This window comes from Rhinolophus ferrumequinum, chromosome 5, assembly GCF_004115265.2.
Source record: "Rhinolophus ferrumequinum isolate MPI-CBG mRhiFer1 chromosome 5, mRhiFer1_v1.p, whole genome shotgun sequence".
NCBI lineage: Eukaryota > Metazoa > Chordata > Mammalia > Chiroptera > Rhinolophidae > Rhinolophus > Rhinolophus ferrumequinum.
Window position 1 is genome coordinate 6,126,932 of NC_046288.1, and position 23,877 is coordinate 6,150,808.

Below are 23,877 nucleotides of genomic sequence, written 5' to 3' on the forward strand. Positions count from 1 at the left end.
TCTGTCTGCCTATCATCTGTCTATTAACTTTTATTTTGAAAAATTTCAAACTTATAGAACAGCTGTAATAATAATATAGAAGAAACTTCCCATATACCCTTCATCCAGATTGACCATTTTTAACCAGTGTTTTATCACTTTTCACTCATGCTCTGATCATATTCCTATATTATTTTTTCTGAATCGTTTGGGGGTAGGTTGCCTACATCCTGCCCTTTACCTCTGAATACTCCAATGTGTATTTCGTAAGACAAGGAGATTCTCTGTGTAAACACAATATTGTTATCAAAAGTAAGTATTCAACAGTGATACTATTCTTATTAATATTCCAGTTGTGTTAAGTAGCCCCATAATATTGTGTGTAGCATGTTTTTCTCTGGTGCCGATTTCAAATTAGGATCACACGTGGAGTTTAGTTGGTGTGCCCCTCGGTCTCCTTGAATCTGGAGACACGCTCAGCTTTTCTCTGTACTTTCTCTGAGAGTATTGAAGAATACAGGGTCAGATGTTTTGTTAACAGAACGTTTCTCCTTTTGGATTTGTCTGAGGATTCAGGTCAGTACTTCCGGCCAGAACACTTCATGGAGTGATCCTTTGCCCTTCTCTGTGTGTCAAATCCGGAGATACAGTATCCATCTGACCTTGTCAGTGATGTTGATTTTGATCAGCTGGCAAGGTGCTGTCCAGATTCTCCAGTGTGTATTTACTGGTTTTCACCGTACAACTAACGAGCAAGTCTATGAGCAGATACTTTTAAGACCACGCAAATAATCCTGCTCCTTATTCCTTCTCCCAGATTTAGCATCTGTTGATCATTCTTGAACCTATCTCTGTATTATATTTTCATTGCAAATAGTTTTCCAGTCCCGACCAGGCAGTTGTCATTCTGTCCTAAGGGAGGGCCTTTTCTTCCCGTCTATCATTCTTCCATCTGTTCATCCTTATATGGACTTGTGGATTTCTGTTTTTCCAATGGTTCATTGCTGTCCTTAATTATTTTGGTGCTCACATTGTCCTAGATTTGGCTGTAGCAGTCTTTGCAAACTGGCTCTGTGTTCTCGTGGTGCCCCTATTTTTTTTTTTTTCCTTTTTGAGTGTTCTTGCTTTTTGGCACAAGATATTCCAGGATCAGCTTATATCTCCTTGGGTAGCCCTGGAATCAGCCATTTCTCCTGGTTCCTTTCAGTGGCAAACAGTATTAGAAACCAGATCTGGACTCCATATGGGGTGTCATTGCTTGTAGGCCAATTCATATCTAGGAAATAGACGTTTTGGAAATCATGAATTCTTACTAATACCCCAATTTCAGTCCATCCCATAGGATATTTTTCCCCTCTTCGGTCTTTGACTATTTTTTTTCTTCTGTGAAAAATTTATTTTTAGAAAACTCTATTGAGATACAATTTATAGACCATAAAATTCACTTTTTTAAAGTATATAACTTAATGGTTTTTAATACTAAAAACCATTCACAGAGTTATGTAACTATCACCACAGTCAATGTTAGAACATATTCATCCCTCCAAAAAGAAACCCATTAACAATCACTTCCCATTCCCCACCCCTGGCAACCACTGCTGTACTTGCTGTTTCTATGGATGTGTTTATTCTGGATACTTTATATTTAATGTTATACAATATGTGGCCTTTTATGATTGGCTTCTTTCACTTAGCAAACATTTTCAGGGTTCATCTGTGTTGTAGTATATACCGGGGGTGCCAAAAATGTATATATACACACATTTTAAGAGATGTTATCTATGCTCAAGCAGTAGTTCACCGGAATCAGAAGTATCTGGACACTGATGGTGTCAGGCAGGGTGTCAGGCGGGGTCTCTGGTCCCGCTCCCCACATAAGAACGCAGGACATGGTGAGGCCAAAAAGGAACACCCACGGAGCCGTAGTTTGGGGAGTCACACCACTGTAGTCTCACTGGAGGCTGGGTTGGAGACACAGGAAGCAGGAGCCACATGATCCGCAACCTGTCGTCCGCTTCTCTGTAATCCGCAATCCCCACTCCACTTGCTAGCTGCAATCTGCCCTCCTAACTGCAATCCGCTCTTGCTAGCTCAGCCACCATCTTCTTGCTAGCCCCCCATTTGCTGCTAGCGTAGCCACGGCAGTTATATTAGTGGCCAATGGCTCACTGGTTACAGCTGATGGCCAACGAGCCACAGCTGATGGCCGTCAACTACCCGAGTGAGCATCTTTCCACGTGACGCCGAGAGCCTGGAAACTGCTCTCCTGGCTCCGTCCCCACAGATGGTAACCACTTTGAGCACCTCTTGTAATTGCAGGAGACAGACGTGACTTGTATTCACTTTTTGTTATCGGTATATATTGAGTATTACAATTTTAATACAGTTTTCCTTTCTTAAATTGTGTATACATTTTTTTTGGCACTCTCTGTATTAGAACTTCATTCCTTTTTATGGCCAAGTAATATTCCATTGTACTGTGAGGCACATTTTGTTTATTCATTCATCAGCTGATAGACATTTGGGTTGTTTCTACCTTTTGGCTATTATGAATAATGCTGTGATGAGCATTGTTATACAGGTTTTTATGTGGATATATGTTTTCATTTCTCGTGGGCATGTACCTAAGAGTAGAATTGCTGGGTCCTATGGTTACTCTATATTTAACATTTTGAAGACTTGTCAAACTGTTTTACAAAGTAACTGGTCTTTGGCTTTTACTATTTTGTTTGAAGTTCTGTGAATTCAATTTTTGAACTTATCAGGAGTACGATACTTGTTTCTTCAAAATACAACTCTTACTTTTTCTTTACCACCTTTAGGTTTTCAAAATTTTAAACTTTTCGCAAAAGAAGAAACGACCTTCTAGAACCAGTAAAGTTTTTTTTTTTCTTTATTTATTTTATGTGTGTTTTTCCAGGACCCATCAGCTCCAAGTCAAGTAGTTGTTTCAGTCTAGTTGTGGAGGGCGCAGCTTACAGTGGCCCATGTGGGGATCGAACCGGCAACCTTGTTGTTAAGAGCACCGTGCTCTAACCAGCTGAGCTAACCGGCCGCCCCACCAGTAAAGTTTTGACCTGCATTCATAGGGAACTTTGTAGGGGTGTTGGTGAAGAACAATGTAGTATAGCAAGAACACTTTATTAGGAGTCAAGTGGCCCGAACTGGGATTCTTCTAATACTTCTCTGCTTTTGATGCCAATTTACTATGTCACTTGGTAAAATGCTTTAATTGTATCACCTTAAAGAGGACAATACCACTTGCCTCCCATCTCAGAGGATAGTTATGAATAGCAGTGGAGATGGGATATGTGTAGGCCCTTAAACATTTGCATTGTACAAATACTTGACATTTGAATTTCTGTGACAGTTTACTAATTATGTAGAAGAGAGAGCTCTAATAGTAGGAGAGAAACTTGAATTGCTTACATTCTGGGTCAAGTCTAACCAATTTTTGAGTCCTTCTGTAAATTAAATATTTTAAGACCTACACTTGGATAGACATCTGCTCTACCTTACCCCCCGCATTCTAGAATAAGCTCATTTCCCACTCCACCCTACCCCCAAAGCTATAGCATGGAATATATTTGACTACTGGCATTCAAGAAATGAAGTATAGTAAAAAATCTTAATTTTGGAAATGAACCTCTGTCTTTTATAGCTACAGAAAGAACTCAGGCAGCAACAAACCCTGTGCCGGGTGGGAGGCCCGCGGTGGCCCTGCTCGGCCCCTGTGCAGCCATCGGGAAACCGCTCTCCCTCAGAAGATGCCTGTCCAAAAGGATGGTAATTCTGGATTTTGCCTCGCAGCTTTAATGAGAAAAAAGTACTTCTCATTATACAGAGGGGGCCCAAAAAATGTATACACATTTTAAGAAAGGAAAAAACTGTATTAAAATTGTAATGCTCAGTATATACCGATAACAAAAGAGGAATACAAGTCATGTGTTTACATTTTTTTGGCACCCCCTGTAGTGTCAGTGCACAGAGTCATAATGAAGCAAAGATTTGACCTGGTATTGAAGTAAGCTATGAACGTAATTATTTTATAGTGACAGCATGCATCACTCACAACAGAGCAAAATTTTACCTCAAAATTGGCATTTCCTAGTGTTTGTTCTTGAGACCCAGTGTTGGTCTGTTTTTCTGCTTCCATAGAGTAATGATTTTGTCCACTTCTGCTCTTAATTCCATGGCTATTTATTTTTTCTACTTTTTTTCCTCTCTCTGCTGTAAGAAATTGATCCTACTAAGAGCTGTTACGTCTCTTTTTCTTTCCGTAGAATATTCATTTACCATGTCACAGTCAAAGATGAGGGGTTTTTCTTCTGTCTGTTTTGTCATTTTTAGCTCTGTGTGTCTGAGGCCGTGGTGGTTCTGGAAGGATAATGATGGAGCTTTCCTCTCTCCTAGCCCCGGCGCCTTGGTGTGTGTCATTCTCCCAACTGCAAGTGCTCTGGGTTTGCACAGGGGAGCCTACAGAATGTCCCTGTGTCCACTCCATATTAGCTGTGTAACTGGGGTAAAGATACTTTCTTCATCTGTTTCCTCATTTGTAAAAATGAAGAAAGTACTCTCCCCGCCCCATGGTTTTGTGAGACTGTGCACCGTGATGTGCAGGTGGTGGCAGGTGGTGGCAGTGGGGACCCAAGCTTCTTCCGCACTTCTGTGCTCTGTCCCTGCGTGTTCTGCACACATCAAGCCATCCGTTAATTCTTAATAAAGGAATGCTGGTACAGATTTCAATCTCTGTGCCCACACAATCCTGCCTTCTCATCAGGGTCATAGTTTGCTCTCCTTAGAAGTACGATTAAAAAAAATTTTTTTGCAGCATTCAGTTTTGGAGATTTCATTTATGTAATTTTTAGCAAACATGTACAACTTCTTTTCCTCTAGTATTAGGCTGGTGCAGAAGTAATTGTGGTTTTTGCAAATTTTTTAACCTTTTTAACTGCAGTTACTTTTGCACCAACCTAATGTTCCCTCATATGTTTTGATGGTTTATTTTTATTTGATCCTAACAACCCCTAAGAGGTGGTAGGACAGTTGTGCCCAGCTGTTGAAAATGGGAAGTTAAAGTGCAGGGACTGAGTGTTGGCAGTGACTTAGTTAGTACTTGTCGAACCGTCTCTGTGCTCAGCACCCCAGGTGTTGCCCTCACAGCACCACACGGAGGGGTGGGCTCTGCTCTGCTCTCTGTGTTTTACAGGCGAAGATACTGAATCTTGGGGAGTTAAAGCACAAGGTGACCTAATAATTTATCGTCCAAATCAGAACACTATTGAGTGTGATGATGAGGGTGCTATGATTGGTTACTCCAGGACAATGGGGGCAAACGAGGACTGTCCCCAGCAAGCCAGGATGTGTGATCATCCTACTTAAGTAACTTCCCCGAGTTCCCACAGCTAATCAGTGGCAGAGCTGCATCCTGAACTACAGGCTTTCTGACTCCAACTGTGTTCTTGCCCGTCTTGTACTGGAATATCTCGTCCACATTAGCTGATTCCCAGCAGGGACATAAGAGAGCCTGCCACTGCCCCACTGCAGTGTCCTGAGTGTGTGTGCACTGCCCAGGGGCGTGGGCCCTTGCCACGAGCTCCTGTTTGCCAGCTTGTTGATGTACGGCCCCCTCCTTTCTGCTGTGGCTGCCTGTCATGACCAGCTCACAGAGGACATGGAGGCCAGCTTCCTGTGTGGTGGCTGTGGTGAGAGCCAACGAGGCAAGTCTGGTCCCTGGAATGGAGCTGTTCCTCGTTTGCTGATTTGATAAAATGATCCAGTCTACCTCCAAGACACTGAGAATCTAGACCCAGGAGAGAGCAGAGAGGAGTGAGCTGGAAGTGACAACGGGGATTGGTCAGCGCCGTGGAGGGCACACATGGGAGGACACTCAGCCCAGAGAGTCTGGCGGCAGGAAGGAGCTCTGAGCAAGGGCCGTTGGCGGGGTTCTGAGGATGAGGGGGCTCAGAGAAGGAAAAGGCCTTGCGGGGTCTTGTATGAACAAGTCGGGGAGAACATGGTGCAAGTGACGAACTCTAGGTAGAAAGGCGTGGCTTTGGTGTCAGACAAATGTGGCTTTGAGCTCTGGTGTCTTAGATTGGACCTTGGGAATGTTACTTATTTCTCTGATTTCCTTTGACTTGTCTGTCAAAAGGGAATTCTACTTGCCTTGTTGGGTGTTTGTGAGTTGTGAGTGAATACATGTGAGCTATCCAGAACGCTGTGTTTTTAGTGATGTGGATTTCAGATCAAGAGAAGCTTACATGCTATGAATCTTGTAGTCCTGACATTCAACAAATGACTTAATGCCTAAATGGTGTTTAGAGTAATGAGATACCCTAAACTAAAAATCTTCATAACTTAATGCTTAGGATTTTTATTCGGTTTAGAAATCGGTTAAATAGCTTGAAAGCTGAGTTGGCATCCCCTGGGCAACGGAGGGCTTTGGCTCACCAGTCCCTGGTGCTGGGAGGCTCAGGCTGGCAGCTGGGCCAGCGCTGGCCTCTCCGTGGTGCTTTTTCGAGTTAACCGTCTGACCTACAGGGACTGTGTGTGCTGAGGGGTATTCCTGCCTGTTAGCTCAAGAAGGTAGTTTCTTAGATTGTAAAGGGAGGTGGCATGTGCTCACGTCAGTACATCACTCCTCTCCTGACTCCCATCATATTTTAGTCTTGAAATTTGTCTCAGAGGAAATAGTTGGAACCCTACAAGAAATAGAACCAAATTATTATTGTCCTTCTGTTTCATTGCTGGGATTATTCCCAAAGTTATCCTGTATCTAAAAATTCATTAACACATCAATTAATTACTGAGTTTTTGTGTTAAACATCTTGAGGTTTCGTTTGTAGTAGATTTTGCATGGGTGGGAAAAATTTCATAGGGATTTTTAAAACTTGCCACCCATATTAATAGCTCTTATTAGATTCTGAGTTTTCAGTGTGTCTTATGTGACTTAAATGTGATTGCTACAAGAGCTTAAAAAGAGAAAGAATTGTTTTTAATGCCTTAGGATTGTCTTAATGAGAATGTTGTGATTAATTTGATAGATGTGAAAATGCCATGTTAAAATTGACATGCAAGTTGTAACTTGAACTTGACAAGCTTTCTTCATGGCTTTCTTTTGTAGGCACAGAACGGTGTATGCTTAAGAAGGGAAACCCATGAACGAGCCTTATCTTTTGAATTTCCTGATTTTGGTTATTTCCTTCTAACCTACATGTATTTATATAAAACCAGTGTTCAGAGGGTATTAATGTTTCAGTAATGCAGTGCCCCCTAGCCGTGATTTAAGGAACTGGATATGTATACTTTAAATAGTGACTATTGTCATTTATTATTTAGTTTTGAGGGGAGATTTTCTGTTCATAGCATCTTTTTTTTCATTTCTCAGGCTGTTGCATATTTCCATAATTTTATTACAGAGGAGAAACCTTATTAAATAAGAAGGAAATGTTAAAGTATAGAACAGGGCATTTGGTCTCTGATTAGCTTTAAGGCTTTCTTTACATGTATAAATTATAGATACTGAGGGTTTATTGGAGGTAGGCAGGTTAGCAATTTTATTATCCCTAAGAAATTTTTTTTTGGTTGTTGAAAATGACCCTTAGACTGTTAACATAGCACCAGACAAGTGGAAACTCATTTGGATGATTTGATTTTTTTTTTCTAACTTGCTTTTGAGCAAGAATTATCCACATTGATGTTTACTAATTATATTGCCGATACAGTTGCCAAAAATCTACGTTAGCGGTCACCAGTGTATAAATTCTATTTTCTTTACCAGTACCTTTGAGAAGAAGTTCTCGATTCTCAAGTTCTTCAGAGAACTAAAAATTTATAGTTTTGTAAGAACCAGTCGTAAGACTGCACAATTCCTGAAGGTTATCCATTGGTAGTATTTTCAAAAGTATCAGATAACCTTCCCTTTAAAAAAGTGTTTTGCCCTAACAAAGGAATACTTTTTTCTTTTCTTCATAAGCTCACCTCTTGAAATTCAAGCAGATTAACCAGGAGATTCTAAATTAACATTGACTGCAATTTCCATTGCCCCCAAGTACTCCGTACCCCAAGAACAGAGTAAATGAGTACAGTGGACTTTTGTCTTGATCTTGGTACATAAAAACCAGGACGCTACCTTAATTAGCGGCTTTCATTGGCATAATGAGCGGTGTACTTCTTGTTTCACACAGGCCCCAGGGCAGCTGATTTGTACAGACTCTGCACCATAGTCTCTGATGCTTGATTGTAAGAGTGTACTGTTTTCCTAATGAAGGAGGTTTGGGACTGGGAATGGTGGCTGCGACTTTTATTTATGGAAGAACAAGGAATTTCATTATATGGAAAAAGTGTATTTATACAATTCTTGCTGGTAGTGTTCACATTTCTTGCTAAGACATTTTTCCTCTGTGTTCTGGTCTCAAGTTTAAGGGGATGATGTTCTTTGGAAGAATTCTGAGCCCTGTTTAATTGTCATTGTTTTGTCACCATTGTTTTCTAGCATCCTCCAGGACAAATAGCAAGGAAATACAGCTCGTGCTCCACTATTTTCCTAGATGATAGCACAGTCAGTCAACCAAACCTCAAGTATACAATTAAATGGTGGGTATACAGATTTTTGCTTAACCAAATGCCTTTTCTATTCCTTAACCTGACGTCCAGCTGGTTGGTTTTGTGGCCTGGGAAGGGTAACACTGGGCAAGGGGAGGCCATCGACTATGGGAAATGTTTTTAAAAAATGATTTTGGTAGTTAGGGATGTTGAAAATATTTGTTCATATTACCAATTGCCTAGAAAAACCAAAATTTAAAATTATTTTAAAATGTAGATTAGAGCATATTTTTTTTTATTTTTGTGTGTAATTTCTACCTTCCCACTTTTTATTAAAGCCATCCTGGCATAATGGCTGACGTTTTACCTTTAAAATAAAACAGGGTCCCAATTTTAAGTCTCAAAGCTGCGGCAGGCTGCAGGCCTGACACAATGCAAGTGTCCTCGCCCAGAGTGAGAGATCTGGGTTCCGACTTCTGCTCTTTCACCAATGGGGAGGGTTTGGGTGAGGCACCTCTCTTTGGGATCTTATTTTCAAATGGGGTTTTAGGGAGGAAAGGGAGTCTTGGGATAAAATCCTTCCCTTTTCGGGCTTCAGTGTCCTCATTTTGAAGTGGGCAATAAGAGGGGACACTGGTTTCTCCTGTAACACTCCCACTAGCACTGTGAAAACGAGATCGCAGAGAACCTGATGTGCAAGGGTCTGGACTTCAGCTCAACTGGGAAAAATCTGGGGTATTTTATCTCTATGCTTGTTTAAGAAAGTACACATTTAACAACAGTTCGTGTTAGTGTTTGAAATAAACATTTACATTTCTAAATAGGAAGTACTCTTCATTCAGTTTCAGTGGACCAGGTTTTCGGGCTTATAAGCCCTGTTCTGAATGTGACCACACGTGACAACCAGTCACAGCCTCGGGCAGTGAAGACTGTCCAGGTTGTCTCCACAGGGAAGGGGGCAGTGGGACCACTTGAAGGGAGGCTGCCTTTTCTCTTGTGCAGGTTGCATGTGTCTAGGATCTAAATGGAAATGGGGCTTCTCCCCTCAGCACCTTGGTGTTCAAGGGCGTGGTAAATGACCGATGGGCACAAACCCACGCGACAGCTGGGAAGAGGTGTATATATCATCGCTCCCCAACCTTGGCTTTGGCTCAGCCTCTTCCTGCCCTTGGGCAAGGTTTACTGCCAGGGAAGTGCAGCACTTTCTAGAGGAAATCATTAGCAGTTGTGGAGAGGAGTGGAAAGCCCTAAGGATCTGTGCAGCATGTGGCTGTTAGCATCTGCTCAAGCTCTAGAGCGCAGAGTGAAAGCTGCTAACTTCCCTGAATCCTGGGATCCTCTTCACGGGGAGGGGGAGCGAGGCTGAGTGGAGCTCATGTCCCTTCAGGGCCTGCAGGAGCTCTTGGGATTTACAAGTGGATCTGACTCAGTTGCTTAACACTTCACCCTTGGATGGCTTAAAATTGCCACTGGTTGGGACATGGACACTTAGGAGCCGGGTAGGAAAACCAGGTGACAATGTGATTATTTCAGTGTCAGGTCCGGGAGATGCAAACACCTAAGTTACAACTATGTGTCTGTGTAAACCAGTGGTTCCAGCCCTGGGTGTACCTAGGAGTCACCTGGGAGCTTAGAACCACACTGATATTTGATGTCTTGCCCTACAGATCCGATGTCTGGATTTTAAACCCCCTCTCAGAGATTCTAATAGGCGGCCGATGTTGAGGACCCCTGATGTAGGTGGACGTGTCTCCTCCCTACCAAAGTTCCCTTAGAAGTTTTAAATAAACTATAGGTTAATATATGAAGGGAAAAGAAGGTGAAAAGCTGGTCCAGTTAAGATAGCTATCGAGACAGAACATTCAGCGTGGAGACTGTGCTTCCCTGATCCAAAAGACATTTTCTCTGCACCACCCAAATTTGAAGTTCTTCAGTCAGTAGCTTAGTTGTTCTGAAAAGTGCCCAGTTTTTAAACATATACATGTTGGACCGAGGAACTGGGCAGGGTGGACCCTAGTTGAAGTGGTTCCATCAAAATCCTGCCCTGAAAATACAAGGGGGTAGGAAGATGCTAAGTGAATGCCGTCCTATTCTAAAACTTTGCCCTAAGCCTTGTCCCCCACCTGTCAGGAAACCTGTGGCCCTCGCCCCCTAGATATTAAAATTGATTCCACGCGCTTTAACACAGAAGTTCAGCTTCACTGTGGGCATGATGAGCATTTGTGAGCTAAACTTGTTCTGATTACCAAGCATGACCTTGTTTCTTTGAGAAAATGGTCTGCATTCTAAACAACCAATTTCTAAGTGAATTTTTAGAATAAAACCCTTTTGTAAATTGGGGAATTGCCAAAATGAAGAAACATATTTACCAATTCTGGTTAGGGAGTGGGTAGAGGATTGAGTGCTATTCTAACAGTGAAAGGAAAGCTTAAGTATAAAAAGTTTGGGCCCTTACTCTCTGCTCATTCTTTTTGTAAACATGATTTCATTTTTGAGAACTTGATTTTTCCATCTTTCCCCTAAATGCCAACAGCTCTGTTACAGAATTTAGAGTTTAACCAACCATCCCCATGCCTCTGCGACCAACCCCTCCCCCAAATCCCGTAAGGAGCATAGGAATGATGATGAAAGGAAAGTGTGTGTGTGTGTGTGGGGGGGGGGGTGGCGCTCCATTCACACAGCTGGCCAGTCGTCCATGAGTCGTGGTGTCTGAGGGTTGGAGAGTCCTGCTTACCCACCTGCCTCTGTATCTCCGAGGTTCAGGCCTCAGCACTGCCAGACCCACCTCCCCTTCACCTTCGAAGTCTTAGGATCATCATATGCTTTGCTGATTTAGTTCTAGGAACGAAGTAAGACAAGTGCAGTGCCAGTGATCACAAATCTGTTTTGTTTTCTTGGCCAAGAGAATAGCATTTCTTCCTTCCCAGCTATGTGGCAAAAGCAGCTGAGCAACTGCCCAACTGCACAGGTTTGGCCCACCTGTACTTCTGGTTTGGGCCCAGCCCGTCCTTGCTGAGACCTCACCACTTTCTGAGGATGTCGCAGAATTGACCAGATCTCTGAAGTTGGGCGTTTAGTGGAAGCCTGAAGCCGAGGACTGATTCAGTTTTCAACTGACTGCGCTTTGCCCCCAAGAATCACTTCTTTTAAGATGACCAACTAAACTGGCCTACGGAGCTGGACTGTACATGAGTCCTCAGCCGTGTTTTCTCACTTTCCGGGATATGAGCTTGAGTGGAAATTGGCCTATAGCGTGGCTCTATTTTTCATGGAGGTCTGAGGCCACAGTAATGTCCAGTCTTACTTTTGGCTCTGGGTGGGAAAATCGGGTAACAATGGGATTATTTCAGTGTGAAGATTTTCACTCAGTCTGCAGAAGGCAGTCTTCAGGGCCCCTGAAGATTTTCACTCAAGTCTGCAGAAGCCAGAGACCTCTTGAGATAGAATTATTGACAGGGGAATAGCAATAATAATAACTTCAGTTTTAGAACTTTTGGTTGTCGTTTGGTTATCATGACAACTCTGTGATGTAGGTTGAATTTCCTAATTTTATAGATGAGGAAATGAAGGCTCTGAGAGCCGAATGAACTCTTAATAAATGAAGGAGTTAGGTTTTGAACCCAAGTTGGTCTGACTTCCAGTCCAGTGATGTTTTTCCTGTGTCACACTCTCTCATGGGGGAAGCGAGAACCATTTTGTTCTCAAAGTGATTAAATTAATCACTACATCAAATCCAATCATATGAAACATTAACTTAAATCTAACATTAGATTAGAAAAACAATCATCACAACATGACTATGAAATGAATAAAACAGTAATTTCTTCCCTTTTTTCCAGAGGCAACATGGTAGAATGAAAGGGTACAAAACCATTACACGGGTCAGAAATCCTGGCATCTGGTATCTGTACCTGAATTTTCTCATGTATAAAATAGAATCAGTAACACCTACTATTTTCCATTGCAGGGCTGTTCACTTACGTGAAAGCACTTTGAAAACCATATTATTATGTCCTAAAATGCTGAAGCCCTTTCACCCCAATTACAATTCCTTTATCAGCTTAGATTCTTTTCAAGATGTCAGGAGAAAGAGAATCTGTTATCATTTGCTCATAAATACTTTTAACACTTAGCTGAAATCATTTGAATGTATAGATCTGGAAAGAGATATTTGGAGGAACATGTTTTTTTGTGATACAGTGAGATTAGCTGTTGTCTTGTTAAGTCATAAACATCAGGAAGCATCTGAGCTATTTGGAATCCAGAATATGCATACTGAGTCCCTAAGTGAATGCGGCTGAGTGAGGGAAATGTATAGGACCGAGGCCTGGACCTCCATCTCCACGTTGGTGCCCTGGATGGCAGTTTCTGTGCTCTGAGACCCAGAACAGTCTGATACAGCCAATTAGCTATGTTCTTAGAAGCTGAAAAAATGAATTTTGGCCTCTGCAATAAATTTTAAAGTAAAACAAAAATAGTGGAAGAAGCTAGTCAACTTACAAAAGGGGAAATTAAAAAAAATTGTCCAGTTGACATGAATAACCCTGCCAATTTGATAGGTGACCAGTGAAACTCAAATTGAAAACAGGTACACTTTTTTTACCTATCCAGTTGGAGAACATTTTATCAAAACCTTCAAGATGGGTGTTGGCAAGAATGAGGGGAAATAGACACTGGTAGGGAAATATACTAGTATGTTTTTTTTGCAAAGATATTTAGCAATATATGTGTGGAGCCTTACAATTATTAATGACTTTAGATTGAGTAATTCCAATTACAAGATGTTTTCTTATGGAAATAATATAGTCACAGGTTACACAAATATTTATCTTGGAAGATATTTATTGTGTTAATTATAATTGCAAAATATTAGAAACAAATATTCAGTAGTTAGGGGAATGATTAATAAATTATTCAGGAACAGAATCTATATATCTTGTGCTAATAGTAGTCATCTTTGGGCAAAATGGTTATTTTTTGTATACTTTATATATTTTCCAAAATTTCTGCCATATTGAATATAATGTACTGTATAATCAGAAAAACATTTGAAAAAATTCAGAAGAGGGGAATGTCTTCATTAAGTTAAGACCTTTTAAAATGTAAAATAAAATTTTAAGGTTGTTTTACAAATAAGGGTTCCAGTACCATTTCAGCAAATGAATAAGTCAGGCAGATTGCCAGGAGGTTATTGATTTAAGGGAAAAAATACCAAACTACTGTGGGTGATATTCACATATTTCTGGTAGTTATAAAGAAACCACTAGTTTTCTAAAATAGTATGTACTGAGTTGGAGATTTCTAAAAGTGTTTAATTTGTACCACCTGTTTTGTTTTGTTTTGTTTTTACATGGTGCCTATATTGTACAAGTGAGGAAAGCTTAAAATTTCAGATAGGAAGAGAAATTTGTAAATATCACTTGAAGTTTTAGTATTTCTGGGAGAGATTTAATAATTGTTATGAATGAGTACCAGACTGATTTACTTTAAAGAGTGCATGTTTTTGATCAGCATTCTGAATTAAATGGAACTGGTTAGATGGATCGTTTCACTTTTTACTTTAAATATTTATGGTCAGACTGATGTCAGATAATATATAACATCTTGAATATGCTTATGAAACATTGAACTGCATTTTATTTTACAGTGTAGCTCTCGCAATATATTACCACATCAAAAACAGGTATGTGGATGATTGATTTTCTGCTAAAAACATTACGTGTTATCTACTATTATATTTTTCCTGTCTTTTTCCTATTATGCTCTAGTTGCTTTGGCCTTCATATTTTCATAGACTTTCTAAAGTTAGTGTTATTTACCAAAACTTCCCAGGTAAGTGCTGAGCCGCTTCCTAATTAGAGGAAACCAGATGGGTGTTTGTGTTTGAAATCAGCAAAAACAAAACAGAGCTTCTTGAGAATGTTCTACCTCTTCTTTACTCTTTGTTTTCTGTATAATTTGTTTAAACATTCTATCTTTTATAAAATATTGTTTAAAAAATTTACTGTGTGCTACTTTAACATGAAAAAAATGTTTATAGTTTCAATTTAATAGAGAAAATTTTGCTGTAAATCTGTTTGAAAAATTGTTTTGCATTTTTTTTTGCATTTTATTTTGCATTTTATTTTTTATTAAATTGACTGGTGACATTGGTTAGTAAAATTATATAGGTTTCAAATGTATTTTTCTGTAATACATCATCTGTATATTGCATTGGGTGTACATTTAGACATAATGTAGAAACCCTGTCTGATACAAGTCTGAAGATCAGTTAATTTAAAAACTCAGTTAAAACAGGAAATCATAGAAAAAAGTCACTTAAAAAGATTTACCAGTAGTATTTTATTTCAACATAAAACATTTAAAAGTACATCATTTACCAATTTTTTTTTTGTGCAGCATCAAGACTTGTTTTGAGCATGGGGCATTGATGAGAGTACCAGTGTCTTTCTTTTCTAAGCCACACTTGTAACTTATCCTTTCCATCTTTCCATAGTGTTTTTTTTTTTTTTTAAATCAATAGTGAGAAAACTTAAGATATTTGCAAAACAATCCGAGCATAGAATTTTTTAGGTTTTGAGCACATCTGGTCTACAATGAATTTATTTTTAGTGATTCCCTTTTACTAGGTCTTTCCAGATCATCTTTCTTTGTTTTCATAAGAACAAAGCCACTGTCATTGCAGTCTTATTTCATTGAGTAATAGTTACATATGTTATATGAATCTAATAACAAGTACAACTTGTGTTAAAGAACAAAATTCAACCCAGTAAATTTGAAGATCTAATTGGCTTTATTAAGGGACTCATGAATACGGCAGCATCCCTTCCAGCAGCTAGAAGGGCGGGCGCTCTGAGGAGTGGTACAAAAGGGAAAAGTTTTGATAGGCACAAAGAGGGTGGGACTAAGAGGTTAAAAAAGTGGATTATTTCAGGCAAGGACACCTTTCTTTAGGGGAAGGCAGTGGGTCTTATCTAATAGATTACCTCACTAGTGCTGACCAGGAAATTTCAGACTGATGGGTTTAAAATTCCACTTCTGGGAGCGGCTGAAACTGCAGTTGGGTTAGCCATTAAGTTTTGGTATGGTGACATGACTTCCAAAAAGTGACTCCATTTTGGCCTGGTGTTCGTTCTGATAGGGTAGGTAGGCAGATAGAAATGAGCAGGAGAAATTTAGTCCCGGTTAGAAAGCCCCTGGCTGCAGCTCCTACTCGGGTCACGACCCCTTGCAGCTGCCCAGCAGGATTCCAGGTGTACACATACCCTTAAGGAATGTGTTTACACGTGCCCCCAAATCAAAGAAATGCACGGCTAAATGCCAGAGGACTAGGCACCTCAGGGGGAGAAAGAGATAAGAGAAGGGAGAGGGGAAGGTACTTCTACCTACAGAAATAAAAGCCGTCATGCAACGTAAAGTGAGGCTGCTTCCCTCCCTTGGGTCAGCCTGCTCCTTGTCTCGGAGTGCACTGTCTTTAGCTAATAAACTTCTGGCTGTTTTATTCTGTACAAAATTCTGTCTCTTGACTGAATTCATTCCTTCAAGAAGATGAAGAGCCGAGGCTCAATGTCATTTCCTGGTATCACTTCCTCCCTCCCTCCCTCTGGTGTGACCCATTTCTGGGAACAAACATGGCCACCTCATGGTTCCAGTGGATCTCAGTGGGTGGGAACCACACTGCCTTCAATCTGTTTTACAACGGGGACAAAGGGAGAGCTGTGATAAGTCATTGAAGTGGAGGTTAGATGACAGAGCTTCTTCTGAACAGTCTTACAGGAAAACACAAATATTTGGAGGAGATTTACACCTGGAAAGATATTCTCTGTAGTGACCCTTTTCCGTATTGTAATTGTGATTCATGGTTCTTTATGGTGCTTGAAAGTTTGGGATTTAAAAATTTACAAAATGTAGGCTATTGGATCTTTGAACCTTGACCAGAATAACATATCAGTGAAAGTTTAGGTTTTTGTCTCGATGCTTATTTCTATGATAGTAGTTCAAACTTTTTAAACATTTAAGTCTTAAATAATAACAATGTAATGTCATTAATGGAACTCAGGTATGTCCTCCAACCAACCAGTTTTGCATTAGCACCTCTAAGTGATTTCTCAGTTCTTAAGACTATTACGGATCCCAAAGTTAATTTACAGTCATAGCTGATAATAATAAGAGCCAACTTGACTAATAAGTGCTTACTCTGGCCACCCTGGTCAGCTCTTTACGTGCATTATCTCGTTTCATTTTTATAACAACTCCATGAGGTGATACTGATATTATCTCCATTTTACAGATAAGAAACTGGCGCAGAGAGATGAAATAATTTGCCTAAGATTATACAACTAGTATTTTACAGATAAGGAACTGGCGCAGAGAGATGAAATAATTTGCCTAAGATTATACAACTAGTAAATTGCGGAATGGGGGAATTGAACCCAAGCAATATAGCACGGAGACTTTTAATCATATGCAAACAAACATGATTGATGTACAGGTTGTATCCTGAAGGTCTCTTGGGAAGAGGTGGCATTGACTGTCTGCAGACTTTCTTCCTTGATAAGTCATACCAGCCAAACCTTTGGAGCTGGTGATAGATCCAGCTTGGTAGAGATGGTGCAACTCAGCTGAGACACGTAGCTTTTAATGGAAGTGCAAGGAAAATACACTTTTCAGAAGAGTCATTTTGGCTTAAATTCTTAACCCTCATTTATATTTTTGAACCTACACTTTCATTTTTAAAATTACTTCAGGTGAATGTTTCTCCAGAGTGCCGAATGGCTTTTTAGGAGCTCTCATTCCTGAGGAAACTTGAAGAAGGCCAAGAAATGGGGGACTGGGCCAGGCTTTTCTCTCACGTAGCACCTTGACGGTCTCACAGAGACAGTTAGTGAGATGAGGAGTTGCCTGATTCTTTGTGGCCAGGTTATTATAAAAGGCAATGTCACTGGGTGGACCAGGAGGAGCTCTCTTTATGGTGTCAGACCCTGCTACCTGGTCCTTCCTGGTTGAAGTTGTCTTTACTCAGCTTTATTTCAGTCTTTGCCGCCTGTGTTCCTACAGGCTAGTGAAAATACGCACAGGTACGAATGCCCAAAGCTTTAAAAATAATTCCTATGGTGCAAATACAGTAATGCAAACTGAACTGTCCTGGTAAGATCTTTCTTTCTCCCTTATTTTATGGAGACAGTAAGTTCATAGAGCAGAAATTGTAGTGTTGACCGTGATGGGTGTTGGTGACGACAGACAGGTCTGTAGTCTCCTGATCCTCGCAAGCCTGATTGATTTTGGAAGCACAGACGATGGACCTTGTGACCCGAGCAATCGTTCCCAAATTTGGTTTCTAAAGAAAAATTTGTAGGCAATACTCAAATGATATAAAACAGGACATAGAGCTATCTCTAGTGAGGTGTGGATAGTCCCTTCAGGGCAGCTGCCTGAGGCATGGTGCTTACAGGGAAAGCCACCACTGTAAGTTGCTCTGTGCATTTACTGGCCTGGTAGCAGCCAGCCATTCTTTTATAGGTTTAGGTTATTATTATTAGTTAAGTTTTTCTATACATCAGCATTTGTTTTCAATATAAAATACTGAAAATATTAATGAAGTGGTTAAGTTGCATGTTACGAAAACTTAAGATTAATCTCTAGGGTACACTGAATGTTCATTTTTACGCTCAGACTTCTTTCTTGTCAACCATAGTTTAAGCAGATCTGTTGGCCTTCTCTCAGAAGCATGATGTTAAAGAAATTTAGATTTGGTTCATTTGAAAACTCAGAGAATGAAAAATCTATGTTTTCACTTAAGTTAATTCATAACCTTTATTTCATGGACTATTCAGAAATTACCTAATACTGTACCCAAATAAAACAAATTGTTACTCATCAATAACCAATAGCCTCTCTTACATTTAGCACTGCCTTCTCTTTTTTGAAGTAACAGTTGAATCAAAATATATTTTTGTTTTATTTTGAATGACACACATTCTTACAGAAAGTAAACTCTATTTTCTATTATTTTCCCCACCAGGGACCCAGATGGAAGGATGCTCTTAGATATTTTTGATGAAAACCTTCACCCTCTTTCGGTAATTTCCTCCTTCTCATGTTTCACGATATTGTTTAATTGTTTCTCTTTTGCTCTTCTCTTTTTGGGTGGCCTGTCATCTGAAAATATTTTCTTCCCCAGAAATCCGAAGTGCCACCAGATTATGACAAACACAACCCAGAGCAGAAGCAGATTTACCGGTTTGTTCGGACACTATTCAGTGCTGCTCAGCTGACTGCTGAATGTGCCATTGTCACCCTGGTGAGTGCCCTCAGAATGACCGCAGCCATTGGTAGTTGAATGGAGTGGTGAGAGCTGGGGCTCTCGTCAGGTAGCCTAGGGACACTGCAGTTTCTCCTTCAGGGTGATCTCTCTGGAGAATAGAGTGTTGATCTCCCAAGACAGGGTATGAAATCTGTTCCTTGGTCCCCTCCTAAAGTCACAGTCAAAACCAATAAATGCTGAAACGTTAAATTCAGGTAAGTAAACATTGGGCTAACGAGGGTAAGAAGGACCAGGGTTGCCCCCTCTAGCTTTCCTATTGTTGGTTCTTACAAAAGTTTTAATAACATTCATAAGATACGATGTACACATACATCCCACGTGAATACCTATACAGGGAGGAGTGGTGGCTATTGCCACCTTCTCTTTTGTGCTTTTGTTTAAATGTGTCTGTAAGGTATTCGGAGGCAACATGGAGGTGTAATCTGCACTTTGAGACTCAAATAACAGATAAAAATCTATAATCTTAGGTAGATTCTTGAAACTTGAGGGACTATTTAGTCAAATGTCATTTGGGAAATAGGTTTGACAGTGGAACCCATTGTCACTGAACTTTTACATTGTGTGCAACTCAGATAAGAAGTTAGCTTTGTCTGGACATGAGCTGTCCTGGAGGGGATCTGAAAGCCTTTGGGAGCGTCTGAGAAGAGATTGTTGTCTAATAGAAAGTTTACAGGCCACCTGAGGACCCTTTGTATCTCTGCCACACTAAGCACTCTGTGCTCCTCAGCTAATGCAACAGTAAACCTGTTTGTTTATTCATTCATTGATTCATCCATTTGTTTGTTCATTCCTTCTCTCGTTGAACTTACCCCTAATGGGTAAAACAGACATTCAACTAGTAATCACTAGTTGATTTGGGTGATTATAAATTCTTATGATGTAACTGAGAAGTAGATTTATTGCTCAGGTTTATTCCCCCAAAGGATTTTAAGTTCTTACAAAACATGCAACAGGGTTGAAACTTTTATGTAGGGAAATTGCGATGAACAGAAAAGCAGATGAAAACATGGATGAGATTAGTATTAAAATTCATGCCATGAAGAAAGGTTTATTTTGAAGCTACTGCAGATGGAATGCAGTGGGGATTGTTTTACCTTAAATTCCTTAAAAAATTACTAGCTGACTGTGACCTGATAATGCCTCATTGCTTAGATTTATTAGGGTGAAGATAAGATTGTAATCCCTGCAGCTTCCCATTTTCTGCAGAGATTCTGAGAGAACATCTGAAGTGCGTTCCCGTCTCCAAGGGTGACAGGGTAGATCAGTTAGTTCATGTCTTTGCAGAGAGTCCTATAGAACTGACTAACCACTGAATGGTAACCACTGTCATGGTAACCACTGAAACTTCACCGAACCTATTAGATAAACTTGTGGCTTAGGAGGAGATTCTCGTGTACTGGTGTCTTGCTGGTAGCATCCTAAAGATGAGCAGCTCTGGGGTCCCACGTGGTGGGTACAGCAGACTGATTCTCTGGTGGCTGCTGCTTGCGTTGGCTGAGAGTCAGCCTGCATGCCTGTGGGGGGGAAGGAGACAGATGCGTGTGCTGAGCGAGACCCTGTATAATTCTTCTCTTGCATCCCCTAGAGTTAGAAGCATCCATCAGAACAGGTCCTGTCTAGAGTTGACAGAGATGCATTAATGTCTTCTTTTCTCCTGCGCATCCTCTTGGCATCTTGGCGTGCTGCCCAGGAGGAGGTGGTGGGGGCAGGGGTGGGAAGGACAGCAGTTACCTCTGGCCCTGCTGCCCTCAAGGGAACAACACTGCAGGCTGCCTGTGGTAAGAGAGTTTCCAAGACCTGCAAACACCCAGAACTCAGTAAACCCAAAGCTAATATCTTACAGCTTAATTAACTTCGTTTTAGAAGAACAGCAGTAACTTAATATCACTAAATACATTTCTTTAGCCTTGCAGGATATGCTAAAAGCTTTCCTGTTGATAACTGACACGTGAGGAAATTCAAAACCAAGGGTGAGGTAATCGAACTGCACCTTGCTGAGTTATGATAAGTTTTCGTATGAATGCACTGTGTAACGTTCCCAGCAGCAGCGGTGGGAAGCCCGAGTTGGGAGCAAGACCATAGCATCCAGTTGCCCCTCCGTGCAGCCCATCCTTTCTCTTAGGAGTTACTTGAGCAGGGTTATCCTTAACTCCATGAACAACACCCATTTTAGTCCCATGTGGTACGTGGCCAAAATAGAACTCACTGCCTGTCTAAGCCAGGGGTTTTGATTACTGTAAGGACGAGAAACCCACACGAAGAGGCCCAGGCAGGAGATTTATTGGAAGGTCCAGAGTCCGGTCCCTTGCTCTTTAGGATGGAAGTTCTCCATGCTGTGTGAGAGCAACAGGCTTTTCTGTCCTTTCCTCTGTCTTGGGGGCTGCCTCATCTTGTCTCTGCACCTCCCCGCGAGTCTTCATTCGTTTTCAGGTCTGCGTCTGGTGGAACACATTAGGGAAGTAGCAGTCCCAACCCAGACTCTACGTCACTTTCTCACTTAAGGCCCAACACCAGCTAATTCAGTCTCTTGTGTTCAGTTCAGATTTTGGACAGCGGATGAATTTCGATTGGCTCCATAAGTGATTGGCTCAGTTCCTTTAGGGCCAGATGTTCACCCTTAAGACAATCACTTGTGACCCAAAGGTGACAGGAGAAAGGGGCCCAGGACTTTGTCCTGAGCCACTATTTTTCTCACTCTTTGGGCGCTTGTGCTCAAAACCTCCAGTGATTCCCCATGTTCCGCAGAGGAAGACGCAAAGAAAGCCCTTACGGGACGCATAGGTACTGAGCAGGCTCAGGCCTCCTTTTCTTCTTGACTAAGCTGCCACCCCTTCCCCCTGTGGTCACTCTGCTGTAGCCACTCCAGCCCCACACACATAGCTGCCTCAAGACATTGGCACTTGACACCTCTGCCCCGGGCCCACTTTCTCAGGTATGCCTGTGGGCCCCCCTGCCCTCCTCCAGGCTTTGCTCAGAGGGCTTGTCAGCAGGACGTCATTACTTTGAATTGTAACCTCCCTCCTCCCCCTTCATTCCCTTGTCATTTCCTGTTTTGTTTTTCCCCACAGCACTTATCACCAATTAACATTCTTTAGGTTTTATTCATTTGTTCTTTTTTGCCTATAACAGTATAAGCTCTACAATTAATGGATTTCTGTCTTTTTTGTCTTTTTTTGTTTGTTTACTACACTATGACCAGCATCTGGAACACATCCTGGTACATACTTAATGCTCAATAAATACTTATTAAGTGTGCAGAGTAAGCCTAGTAATAACTACCTGCTGGCCGAAGTAAATAAAAATAGTACTGAGGTGCCTCGCTTTGTCTGAAACATAAGGGGCGTACACAGTAGCTATTTGCGGTATGTCTTCCTCTTCCCCAGTAGGAGTCTTATCACTTTAAACCCATACTCTGCTGTTTCACTGTTTAACTTGTTCAGGCGAGCTTTCTGAAGGGAATGTGGCAAAGTCGTTAGCCATGGGGACACTGCCCAGCCAGTGCCCTGACTGAGTGTGGCTGACAAGGTTGGTTCTACCTGGAGAGCTGCCGTGAGGGGTGATGGGAGGGAGAGAGGAAGTTTGTAACTGATGGAGAGGAGTCAAGCCCAAAGAAAAGGGGAATCTAGAAGAAATGGAGGTGGCAAAAGGAGAACTAACCAGACAAGAGGAGATGCGTTACCTTTCAATTAATTATTTTTTTATTAATTATCTTTTATAGCTTTATTGAGATAGAATTCACATACCATAACGTCCACACATTTAATGTGAGCATTTCAGTGGTTTTTAGAGTATGGTGCCTCCATCACCACAACCTAATCAAAATATTTTCATCACCTCATTACCTTTTAGCAATCATTCTTCATTTTCAACCCCCATCCCAGGCTCGGTAACAATTAATCTAGTTTCTGTCTCTGCGAATTTGCCTATTCTGGACATTTCATACACATGGATTCACATAATATGCGATCATTTGTGACTGCCTTCTTTTCACTGACCACAATGTTTTGAAAGTTCAGCTGCATGGTAACATGTATAGTATTCCATTCTCTTTTTTTGTTGAGTAATATTCCATTGTAGAGATAGACACATTTTGTTTATTGGTTGATGGACATTTGAGTTGTTTCTACTTTAGCTATTACGAATAATGCTGCTATGAACATTTGTGTACACATTTTTGAGGGTGAATATGTTTTCATTTCTTTTGGTATATACCAAGGAATGAAATTGCTGGGTCAGACGGTAACTCTGTGTTTAACTTTTTGAGGAACAGCCTGACTCTTTTCCAGTGTGGCTGCACCATTTTACATTCCCACCGGCAATGCTATGAGGGCTCCATTTTCTCCACATCGTCACATCCTTGACAATACTTGTTACTGTCTTTCTGATTTTAGCCATTCTAGTGGTGTGAAGTGATATCTCATTGTAGTTTTGACTTTCATTTCCCTAATGATTAATGATGTTGAGCATCTTTTCATATGTGTTCATTGGGCCTTTGTATATCTTCTTTGGAAAAATGTCTATTCAAATCCTTTGCCGATTTTTAAATTGAGTTGTCTTTTTATTGTTGACTTCTAAGAGTTATTTATATGTTCTGGGTATAAGTCCCTTGTCAGATATATGATTCACAAGTATTTTCCATTATTCTTTGTGTTGTCATTTCAGTTTCTTAATGGTATCATTTGCAACATAGATTTTCATTTTCATGAAGCCCAATTTATATATTATTTTCTTTTGTCATTTGTGCTTTTGGTGTTGTATCTAAGAAACTGTTTGCATAACCCAAGGTCATATGATTTACTCCTATGTTTTCTTTTAGGAGTTACATAATTTAGCTCTTACATGTAGGTCTACAATCCATTTTGAGCTATTTTGTGAGATAGGCGTCCACATTCATACTTTTGCACTGTATATGGTTGTCTTAGCACCATTTCTTGAAGAAAGTGTCTTTTCCTCTTTGAATTGTCTTGTCACCCTTGTCAAAAATCAGTTGACCATAAATATGAAAGTTTATTTCTGCACTTTCAATT

At 40.7% G+C, this 23,877-nt stretch overlaps 1 protein-coding gene across 1 annotated transcript in view; it reads left to right on the forward strand.

Annotated features, from left to right (window-relative positions):
- The window catches only part of CCNY (cyclin Y), a 184,875-nt gene that overhangs the window by 136,122 nt on the left and 24,876 nt on the right, over window positions 1–23,877 (forward strand). Inside the window, exons 4-7 of the mRNA XM_033106267.1 lie at window positions 8,477–8,577; window positions 14,174–14,209; window positions 18,548–18,605; window positions 18,707–18,826. Coding sequence (XP_032962158.1) covers window positions 8,477–8,577; window positions 14,174–14,209; window positions 18,548–18,605; window positions 18,707–18,826 — 315 coding nt within the window. The remainder of the gene's footprint in view (window positions 1–8,476; window positions 8,578–14,173; window positions 14,210–18,547; window positions 18,606–18,706; window positions 18,827–23,877) is intronic.